General features: G+C 45.2%; 2 protein-coding genes across 2 annotated transcripts in view; one reads left to right on the plus strand and one right to left on the minus strand.

The window, feature by feature from the left end:
• The window catches only part of SLC12A9 (solute carrier family 12 member 9), a 39,348-nt gene extending 31,815 nt beyond the window's left edge, over positions 1-7,533 (minus strand). The window contains exon 1 of the mRNA XM_029580333.1: positions 7,475-7,533. Coding sequence (XP_029436193.1) covers positions 7,475-7,518 — 44 coding nt within the window. The 5' untranslated portion in view covers positions 7,519-7,533. The remainder of the gene's footprint in view (positions 1-7,474) is intronic.
• A 1,212-nt stretch (positions 7,534-8,745) lies between these two features.
• LOC115077466 (UDP-GlcNAc:betaGal beta-1,3-N-acetylglucosaminyltransferase 7-like) lies at positions 8,746-10,324 on the plus strand. Its single transcript, XM_029579759.1, has 2 exons — positions 8,746-8,893; positions 9,614-10,324. The coding sequence occupies exons 1-2, from the start codon at positions 8,746-8,748 to the stop codon at positions 10,051-10,053; spliced, it is 588 nt and encodes a 195-aa protein (XP_029435619.1). The 3' UTR covers positions 10,054-10,324.
• Positions 10,325-11,513: the final 1,189 nt, after the last annotated feature.

Consider the following 11,513-nt stretch of genomic DNA (forward strand, 5'->3'; position numbering starts at 1 on the left):
CTATAAACTTAAAAAAGCAATCAAAATTGTTCCTCCTCTCTCAATTACTCTTACAATACTCCACGGGCTACTAATTGCAATAGCGTGTAATGTTTATTTAACATCAATAAATATTCACAAAACATTTTTTTAACTCCTTAGAATTACATGCCTGTTATCACCCAATATGATAAACCTCATTCACTCTCACACATACACCCCATTACAATCCGGATATCAAATTGTATCTAAGCTTCTAAGAAAAACCACACAAGTGGCAGATATCACAAGAATATACCCAATAATACCTTAAGAGCACTTAGCATATAATCTCATAATTAAACTGGTTGTATATCAATGCTCATTGGTTTCATTTCTCTCATGTGTCCTTGAAATGCTCTACCAGTGCCTGTAATTCCAACAAGGACTATATTCTGCTTATTCGACAAAATACTTCTGATGATATGTCCTTTGGAGATGTTTTAGGCACCCTGAAGCTTTGCTTGTCCAACAAATTTGCATCCTCATTAATCTTCCAACTGTAGCACAGTACAATGTGTGCCTTGCTGTTTAACAATTATGATGTCACCCCGACTGTTGCACGATGTGAAATTAACCTCGCTCTTACAAATGAAGGATCCCAACAAAGGCCTCCATTTCACCCAGCCACGGGCTTCTTCAGGGGGGGACTAGCAATCTTTCATTAAACATCGCATGGAAACAGTCACTGCATAGTTTCACCCAGGTCGGATAGATGCTCCAGTTGCTGCTCTGTTTAAGCGTTCACAACCAATTCGTTTTTTGAATACACATTGCCACTACAAATTAATTGAATACACATTGCCACTACAAATTAATTGAAAATCCCCCTCAAAACACACCTACTACCACACATGTAAACCGGAATGTCCCTTAGCTGATCAAAATGTACATAAATTAAAAACAATCTCCCACGACTGTTTATAATTGTATAATTAACTACTAACCATCACTCACACTACAAATATTTTAAACATTTTTATTGACATAAATGCTTACGAGAGCCAATCCAGCCTGAATCCATGTACTCAGACGGGATTAACAGTGTGTGTGTGTGTGTGAAAGAGATGCAACATGCAATAGGGGTTAAACCAGGACAGGCTCAGTCTGCAGCTTGTTGGCGAGCTCATGGCTTTGTGGCTCTTGAGTTAACAGGTCACTAGTGAGCCATCAGTAGTCTGGTTTCTTTTGGCAGGTTTGCAGGCCAACCAGATTTACATACATTTTTTTTCCCAAGAGTTTGTAGAAATAAAAATATCTATATATTATATAAAACGTGATAGCATTTTATTGACTAATGACATACATTTTTTGATTAGCTTTTGGGAGTTATATTTCCTTTATCAGATCAAGGCAAAAGGTGATGTAACTGGATTACCTGGGGAATTCCTCTGCACAGTCTTGGAGTTCTGCTTACTGTCGGGCTGATACAGTAAAGTCCGCGGGAAAGCGGGCAAATGCCCGCTCTCCTGGCGCGCGCACAGGCCACTCTCCTGTGCGCGCGATTCTCTATTCAAATGAGGCCCGGCAGTAAAAACATGCAAAAGGAAGCACTAGGGACACTAGCGCGTCCCTAGCGCCTCCTTTTGGACCGGAGCGGCGGCTGTCAGCGGGTTTGACAGCCGACGCTCAATTTTGCCGGCGTCGGTTCTCGAGTCTGCTGACAGCCACGGGCTCGGAAACCGGATGCCGGCAAAATTGAGCGTCCAGTTTTTGACCCGACAGCCGCGGGCCGACTTCAAATTTTTTTTTTTTTACTTTTCGAAACTTTTGGGACCTCCGACTTAATATCGCCATGATATTAAGTCGGAGGGTGCACAGAAAAGCAGTTTTTATTGCTTTTCTGTGCACTTTCCTGGTGCCCGAAGAAATTAGCGCCTACCTTTGGGTAGGCGCTAATTTCTGAAAGCAAAATGTGCGGCTTGGCTGCACATTCTGTTTTCTGAATCATGCGGGAATACCTAATAGGGCCATCAACATGCATTTGCATGTTGCGGGCGCTATTAGGTTTGGCGGGTTGGATGCGCGTTTTCGGCCCCTTACTGAATAAGGGGTAACGCTAGCGCGTCGAAAGCGCGCGTCCAATGGCGGGTTAACAGTGCGCTCCGTCGGAGCGCACTGTACTGTATCGGCCCGAGTGTTGTCAATCAGGTGTTGTAGTAGGCCGCAGGTGAAACATCCGAAACCACAAAGGATAACCAAATCCTCTCTGGGTCAGACTATCGATTCACTTCAGCTCCCGACACAGCTGACTTTATTTTCATGGACAATTTACAGTATGCACAGGCTGCTTGTCACAGGAGAAGTCTGAATGCACAGAGCAGGAGAGTGAGTGTCTTCCAAAGTCAAGGAGATCCTCCGGTAGAAACATTAGAGAATTCTCAAGTCCCTGTCTCTATGAGCTGGCAATTCCTTCCAGAAGATAAAAACTCCTCTTTGCCCAGTTCTGTGTTAACCTGTTTCTTCCCCCTCTACCCTGGATGGGAAAGCATATATCTAGAAGTTGTCTTAGGAAAAACCTTATTGGAGGGAGATTTCTGCATGAAGCTTCCTAGAAGCAATAGGATGCCCAGCTGGGAAACTGGTGGTTGGTTCACCAACTCCATGCTGGTTTATTTCCTACCCCTGGCATGGCAGTACTTCTCTGACTCACTTCCAAATCTTACTCGCTAAACCCAGAACATGCTCAGATACACCCTGGCTACAACACCAGGAGTCTCCAAACCCGCAAGGTCTCCTAAGCTACAATACACGGGCCTTACCTGTAGGAGTCCCTCGTACGCCTAAGCAAGGGCTGCAAATGCCGAAACCTGAATATAGAAGTGAATGACAGAATAAGAGTTCAAGAGTATTGGGTTTGATGGAGGGCTTGGCCAAGGCCCAGAAGAAAGGAGGATGCCTGAGAGTTTTGTGTGTGTGTGTGTGTATGTGTATGAGAGAAAGCACCAGCATGGGTGTATGAAAGAGAGGGAGTTTGAATATATGTATGAGAGTGAGTCTGCATGTGTGTATGAAAGAGAGAGCACTTGCATGTGTGCATGAAAGAGAGAGAGCCTGCATTTTTGTATGAGAGAGCCTGATTATGTGCATGAGAGGAAGTGCCTGCATGTGCATGAAAGTACCTGCATGTGTGCATGAGAGAGAGAGAGCCTGCATGTGTGTATGAGAGAGAGAATCTGCATGTGTGTGTGTGAGAGCCTGCATGTGTATGAGAAAGAGAGTGCCTATTTGTGTGAAGGAGAGAGAGAGAGAGATGATAAAGACTGTGTGGCCTTCTTCACTCAAATCCACAACAATCCCTGAAAAATCAAAAGATGCCAGGTATTTATTTATGTAAGAAATTTTTATATACCGTCGTTTGGACTAGCCGGCACAACGGTTTACAACATTTCAAAAATAAATAACATCCAGTAAAAATATATCGAACCATAAAATGAAGTGTAATCATAAAACAAGATAATGAAACATAAAATAGAATAATACAAAATTCATAGTCATAAATACAGTTAATAAATCAATTTTAAAAAAGGGCGGCATGGGTTCGCCCTTCCTGGGCGAGTGACTCAGGGACCTGGGAAGGGGAGACGAGAGAAGCAGCTGCGGGCGGGGTTGCTGGGCAGGTGAAGCCACTGTCCGAGTACAGTGAGCGCACGGAGGCGTTGGCGTTTTATCTCTTCTTTGTTTTCGCTGCTAGGGGATTGTTTTTTCCCCTAAGTGCGGTGTGCGAATGTCCTCACTCATTTCTCTTCCAATTACGAAGTATCTGTTTTGATTCCGTTTTTGAGATAAACCGCATGTACTTTAACTTCCCTGCCTTTCCCTCCCGAGTTCTATAATTTGTAAGAATATCGGTTTCTTTTTGTTGGAAACAGGATGCTGGGCTTGATGGACCCTTGGTCTGACCCAGCATGGCAACTTCTTATGTTCTCTGTAATAAAACTGAAGTAAGATAAAATATGATTGGAAGCTAAACATCAACCAACGCCTGTGTCATAAGCCTTCTCAAATAGCCAAGTTTTTAGTGCTTTTTTAAACAACTTGAATTCTGCTTGCAGTCTTAAATCCACTGGTAAAGCATTCCATAATTTAGGTCCCGCAGGTGAAATCACGCTCTCTCTAACCTGGGTGAGTCGTGCTGTGGTAACTGAAAGGATTAAAAGTAAGCCTTTAGTAGCAGATCTTAAGTTTCGCTGCGGAGTGTGTAAACTAATAACAGCGTTCATCCAGTCTACTCGCTTGCCATAAATTGCTTTATGCAGGATATAAAGTGCTTTGTATTGAATTCGGTATTCAATGGGCAGCCAATGCAGAGATGTGTGTCTTTATGAGAACGCTGAGTTCACTATATGCCTAACCTCTAAATACATCCTCAGCCAGAGTAGTCAGAAGTAATTCCATTACAACATAAAAAAAAAACGCTTTCTGCACTGAAAAAATTTTTGTGTGCACAAAGGATACTACTTACTGCTTATAAATCCAGGGGCTGATATTCAGCTGCCGAGCAGCTAGTTAACAGGCTGATACAGTAAAATCGGTGGGAGAGCCGGTGCTCCAAGGCGAGCGCCCGCTCTCCCAGCGCGTGCCCAGGCAACTCTTCTGGGCGCGTGATCCAGTATTTAAATGAGGGCCCATGGTAAAAAGAGGCGCTAGGGACACTAGCGCGTCCCTAGTGCCTCCTTTTTGACAGGAGAGGCGGCCGTCAGCGGGTTTGACAGCCGATGCTCAATTTTGCCGGCGTCCATCTTCTGACCCGCGGGCTGTGGGCCAATTTTTAATTTTTTTTTAATCTTTAATTTTTTTTTAATTTTGGGGCCTCCAACTTAATATCGCCATGATATTAAGTCAGAGGGTTTACAGAAAAGCAGTTTTTTCTGCTTTTCTGTGCACTTCCCCGGTGCCAGCAGAAATTAACTCCGGCCTTTGGGCAGGCGTTAATTTTTGAAAGTAAAATGTGCGGCTTCGCTGCACATTTTGCTTTCTGGATTGCGCGGGAATAACTAATAGGGCCATCAATATGCATTTGCATGTTGTGGGCGCTATTAGTTTCGGGGGGGTTGGCCGCGCGTTTTCGACGCACTATTACCCCTTACTGTATAAGGGGTAAAGCTAGCGCATCGAAAACATGCAGCCAAACCTGGGCTAACAGTGCGCTCCACCAGAGCTCCACCAGCTCCACCAGAGCTCCACCAGCTCCACCAGCTCCACCAGCTCCACCAGAGCTCCACCAGAGCTCCACCAGCTCCACCAGCTCCACCAGCTCCACCAGAGCTCCACCAGAGCTCCACCAGCTCCACCAGAGCTCCACCAGCTCCACCAGCTCCACCAGCTCCACCAGAGCTCCACCAGAGCTCCACCAGCTCCACCAGAGCTCCACCAGCTCCACCAGCTCCACCAGAGCTCCACCAGAGCTCCACCAGCTCCACCAGAGCTCCACCAGCTCCACCAGCTCCACCAGAGCTCCACCAGAGCTCCACCAGCTCCACCAGAGCTCCACCAGAGCTCCACCAGCTCCACCAGAGCTCCACCAGCTCCACCAGCTCCACCAGAGCTCCACCAGAGCTCCACCAGCTCCACCAGAGCTCCACCAGCTCCACCAGCTCCACCAGAGCTCCACCAGCTCCACCAGCTCCACCAGCTCCACCAGCTCCACCAGAGCTCCACCAGAGCGCACTGTACTGTATCAGCCCATATGTTAGCCAGATATAGCTATCTGGCTAACGTAACGGGGATATTCAGCAGTGCAGCCGTGCCGCTGATTATCCCCGGCTATCTTAAAGTTAGTTGGATAAGTATATCCAGCAAACTTTAGGACAGCCCTAAGGCGTGACAAGAATTAGCCGCATAACTTATGTGGCTAACTCTGCCCTGCTCCAAAATGCCTCCTGCCCACCCCTGAATTATATGGCTTTAAATATAGCTTTTCAGTTATCCGTCTAAATGGCTTTTGAATATCGACCTCCCAGAGTATACATCCTGGCACTCAAGAGCATAAAAGTTATGCACATGACAAAAGATGCACTCCTAACTCTCTGCTCCTAACTTAGCACATAACACAACATGGATGAGTGCACATAAATCATACTTTATGCGTGGAAAACATGATTTGTGCACCTAAACCATGTTTTTTGCACAAAAAATATGATTTATGCACATAAACCAGGTTTTGTTGTGCGCTAAGCCTTTTCTCTGCACACAAATTTCTGATTTGTGCACATTTTTAAATTCCTGATGCATTAGAATGCTATTGGCTTACCTGCTTAGGGAGTTAACAAAAATATTAGCTTGTGCATACAGTTATAATCCTTAGCTTTTTGCATTGGCCAATATGTGAGAGTGTTGGGTCCTCTATTTAATTATTTAAAATCATTTGTTTTCCACCTATAGCAGAACTCCTGTGCTAAGCAGAGTACAACAATGAACTAAAACCATATCACATCATAATACAAAAACTTTATCATACCTAAAAGCATTAGACATGAAACATAAAAATTCTAAAGAAAATCTGATCCGAACACTTCTTGAAAGAGGTGAGCCAGCAATGCCACTCCCTCCGAAAGGCAGAGCTCCCACTGACTGGCAGGCAAGTCTGCACCGGCAGAAGCACTTGCAAATAAGCCCGGTTGTTTGCCAGAGATGGGCAGAAGGACACCAGCATGGTAAGAAGCACGTCCCTTAATCCACTTTCTAAATTCACACTCTTGCTTTTCTGTTCTCACACACACACACAAGAGGATCAGACTAGGGGTGTTAATTCAGCCTCCTACATTGTTCCTGCCTAAATAGTCATTGTTCCTGACTTTCAGACGACTTCTGCTGACAGAAAATTATCTATCTATCTATTTACCTATCTATACACACACACCTTTTAAAGTTCTCTTCTGGGATTTCCACTTGAGATCTACTCAGAAAAAATGAAGCAGAATACATCCTGAGCTTTTTTTTGTAGGTTTACTCTGCAGTATCCTAGTTAATGCACAGCAAAAAGAGCCATGTGCGGGTCAGTGTGGCAGGTTCTTTCCCACTGGAGGCAAAGACGACGCTGCACAACAGTGACAAAAGCATGAGAGCAAGCAAAAATGTTACCATCAGGGTGGGGAAGCAGGGAAGAAGCAAGTTGCTTTTGACTTCAAGGTTACCCATGAAATATACCCATCTCTGGTTTTGTATTTTCCCCAAGTCAAGTCAGTGATTACCATACACCAGAATTATAAAGGAAACCAAATTAGGAGAGGTAGAGTTGAATTTGTAGGACCAGTCCTGTTCTGCTCTAGATGAAGATTTTTTGGTGTGTGTACTGCAAAATAGCAAAAGCAGGGCATGTTCTTATGTAAGTCCTGGTATCATTTCCTGGCTTGAGGTGTGTCCAAATTGCAAAGTGCATGCAAGTTTCTTCTGCTTTCAGGGTTGGAGTCTCTAAACTCTATGCGCATTCGTTTGACTTGCACAAGACTCTTACCTGGGAGAACATGTTCTACCTGAACAATGGACTGTCTTTTCCATCTGAAATTCCTCATTCTTCTCTAAAAAGGGGCTCCATAGTCAGACTTGGGGCGCATGATAGCAGTAGGGACTCCGCGGAAGGACTGAGTGCCCTCATACAACTGGGACTGTGCAGACGGGCTGAGTATTCCCCCTGCCATGAAATAATAGGAACTCTGCGGGAGGACAGATTGCCCTCATATAACTGGGACTGTGCAGACAGGCTGAGTGTTCCCCCTGCCATGAAATAGCAGGGACTCTGTAGAAGGACTGAGTGTTCCCTTAACTCTTCGCAAATGCCTACATTTAACTTTAATGGTGTGCCATGTGGAGAGAGATGCACTGACACAGAATGAATGTCAAATAATTGGAATGGACAAAAAGTTGAACTTGTAAGAACAGACCCCTCAATTGTACTGTTTTTAACTGTTTTATTATTTGAATGTTCCTATTATACCAAATCTTAAGATTGTTTTATGTTATTTTATTGTACACAGATTTGAAGTTTTGGTGAAAATCAGTATAACACAATAAATATTACCATTAACTGTGGCTGGTTAACTAATTTTTTTTTTATTTTGTTTAGCCCTGCATAGTCCTCCTGTTCCTTTGTGGCTTTCAGCTTAATTGAAACTGGAACCACAGTGACCATGAGCCTTCATTCTCAGCTACTTGAGTTTTTCATCTCATTTGCCACTTCCCTGCTCCTTAGTCCAGCCATCCTTTGTATCACTACCAATGTCTTCAAACCCTGAGCTACCCAATGATGCCTCAGTCTCAAATGACACCTCAGAGAATGAACAGAGGTGACCATCTGTGTTGTTTCTTCCATAAACCACCAGGGCCCAAACCATGATAAGGAGAAGAAGAGCCTGCTGGACAGGTGGAATTCTGGTTGCCATCACTATGATTATCGTCTGCCTGCTCCTGAGACAGGAGAGTGGCCTGCCCATTCCCCAGTCATTCATAAACCTAACAGCTGAAAATGTCACTTACAGCCTGAGTTTTTTCCAGTTTGAAAAGGAGTTCCCATTTCTTCAACGTTACAGGTGCTCACCGGTGATTAGCCAGGAGGGCTTCTGCCAGCAGTCTAATAAGAGGCCGCTTTTTATCCTGGCCATCAAATCCCACCCCTCATCTTCCTACAGAAGGGTGGCCCTGCGGAAGACATGGGCTAAAGAGCAAGAGATATCCGGGTATGCGGTAAAGTCCCTGTTTCTGATGGCTACCTCACCCAGCCAAGGCCACATGAATCTGGTGGCAGAGGAGGACAAGAATTTTAAGGATATCCTGCTGTGGGACTTCCAGGAGAGCCACGCAAACCTGTCCCTGAAGGAGCGGTGCTTCCTTGAGTGGCTAAACCACCAATGCAAGGAGGTGGAGTTTATCTTTAAAGGTACTGGATCCACCACACATTCTCTGTCCAGGGAAATTTTCAAGGCTGCAGGCAGTTTCTAGGCTACATGGATATGGCTTATTGGAAGGCATATAATAGGAAAGTTCACACATTTACTAGATCTGTTAACTAAAAACCCATGGTTCTCATCTAGTTGCTGGAAAGAGTTGGATTTTGATAACTCTTCTCCCAGTCAAAAGGAGATACTATGCTACTTGGTCTATATATGAGAGGAATGAGACGATCCCTGATGAGAACTATATGGGAAGGAATAAGGTGAGAGGCCTCATCAGGATTTCTGATGACAGCCAGACAGGAAGGAGGAAGGCCTTCCATTTCTGGATCAGACTCTCCCTGATGGCCTGGAGTTATCTAGTAATCCTACATTCAACACTGCACAAAGAAAAATAAGGTTGAACATTTCAAAGACCAGGACATTAATATTAACAGCAAAAGAAGTAAAGTCCAAAGGCTAAAAACTTGCAAAAGATTTTTTTTCAAAAAAAAAAAAGCCACTTGTCTTAAAAAAGTGTATTTATAATCCTTGTCAGAATCCCATACACAGCACATTTATGCACCTAGTTTTGGAAAATTTTGGTGTCTTTAAGGGCTTGTTTTGAAAAAATCTTTTACAATTTTTTGACCTTTGGCATTTCTTTCTTTCAACTCTACCTTCAATCCATTCTAATTCCGTATCCTCTCTTCCCACTATTTTCCCAGGTGATGACGATGAGTTTGTGAACCCTGAGGCACTGGTGAGATATGTAATGGAGACTGCCAATGCTTCACATGACCTCCATGGAAACCTGCAGAGAGATGCCCTTGCCTTTCGCGGTGGGAAATACAAAATCACAGAGACCCTGTACCCGTTCAGAACGTACCCCGACTTTTTATCTGGTGGGGGGTTCATCATGCCCAGAGAATCCATCCCTGCCCTGTATTTGGCCTCCAAGCAGCTTCCGGTCTTTCCATTTGATGACGTCTACCTTGGGTTCCTGGGTTTGGCAGCCAACATAACGTATCACCATGACGACCGGTTCTATGTCTTTGGATTAATCGGTAGTTTCTGCCAGTATAAGAATGCCTTGGTGGTGCATGGCATTCCCCCAGAAAGACTGATTGAAATATGGGGGCATGTGCAAGAGAGTCAATGTCAATAAGGACCTTAAGGATTTTGGGGGTTGGGTTTTTTTTCTTTCCATGTTTTTTGGACACAACTGTTTCGTTTCGTTCCCTTGGGTTTTCAACTCGGTCAGAGCTACCCATTCATTCTGCCTATTTTATATCCCCCTCCAATCTTTAGTCATTACAGCTACGGTTTTAGTCAGGGGCCACACACCAGGGTTGCTTCTATAACTCTGCCATTATGGTCCCCCCAAAAATAATCAGACACTAAGGGTCGGATTTTCAAAAGGTTACACGCGTAACCGGCCTTACGCAAGCCGGGCCTATTTTAAAAAGGCCCGGCAATGCGCGTAAAGCCCCGGGACGCATGTAAGTCCCGGGCTTGCAAAAAGGGGTGGGGTGTGGGCGGGGTGGGTGGCCTGGGGTGGGCAGGAGCAGGGTCAGGCTCCCGGCACAGCGGCCATTGGCCAGCGCACGCAACTTACTTCAGCCCTAGGGCTGAAGTAAGTTTTGCAACAAGACAAAAAAAAAAAAAGGTAGGGGTGAAAGGGCAGGGGAGGTAGGGGAAGGGAAGGGAAGGTGGGGTGGGGGGGGGGGTAGAGAAGTTCCCTTCGAGGCTGTTCTGATTTCGGAGTGGACTGGGAGGGAAAGGGGGAAGGCAGTGCCGCTCGGCCTGCGCAAGGTGCACAATTGTGCACCCCCTTGTGCGCGCCACGGTTGCCCATTTTTTAACCCGCTTTGGACGTCAAACGCGTGGGCGCCCGGCACTGCCACACTTTTTTTTTACACGTCCTTACTGTATCGGCCTGTTTGTCTGATGAAATGGTATCACATAGGTCTCAAGCGCCTCTAGGACTGGTAATGGGTGCTAGAACTTTGTAAAACCTTATTTTTAGAAAGAAACATTCACTCTGTGAAAGGACCAAATAACGAATCTTCCCCATGTGACTACTGGGTGACATTCTGGGGAAACGCAGCAGTGAACGCTGCTGGACCCGCATTAACAGGTCAATACAGTACGGTGCGCTATGGCCGAGCGCACTGTTAGCCCCCGTTTGGCCGCGCGTTTTCGACGCGCTATTTTTACCCCTTCTACAGTAAGGGGTAATAAAGCGTGGAAAACGTGCGGCCAACCCCCCCAAAACTAATAGTGCGCATCACCTGCAAATGGATGTTGCTGAGCCTATTAGTTTGTCACGCTCAATACAGAAAGTAAAATGTGTGGCCAAGCCGCACATTTTACTTTCAGAAATTAACTCCTGCCAAAGGCAGGAGTTAATTTTGGACGGCACTGGGCAAGTGTACAGAAAAGCAGAAAAAATTGCTTTTCTGTACACCCTCCGACTTAATATCATAGCGATATTAAGTCGGAGGCCCCAAAAATAAAACAAAATAAAAAAATCTGCCCACGGCCCGTGGGTTGGAAAACAGACGCTCAATTTTGCCAGCATCCGTTTTCCAAAACCATGACTGTCAGCGGGTTCAACAACCGACG

Source organism: Rhinatrema bivittatum, chromosome 16 (genome assembly GCF_901001135.1).
Source record: "Rhinatrema bivittatum chromosome 16, aRhiBiv1.1, whole genome shotgun sequence".
NCBI lineage: Eukaryota > Metazoa > Chordata > Amphibia > Gymnophiona > Rhinatrematidae > Rhinatrema > Rhinatrema bivittatum.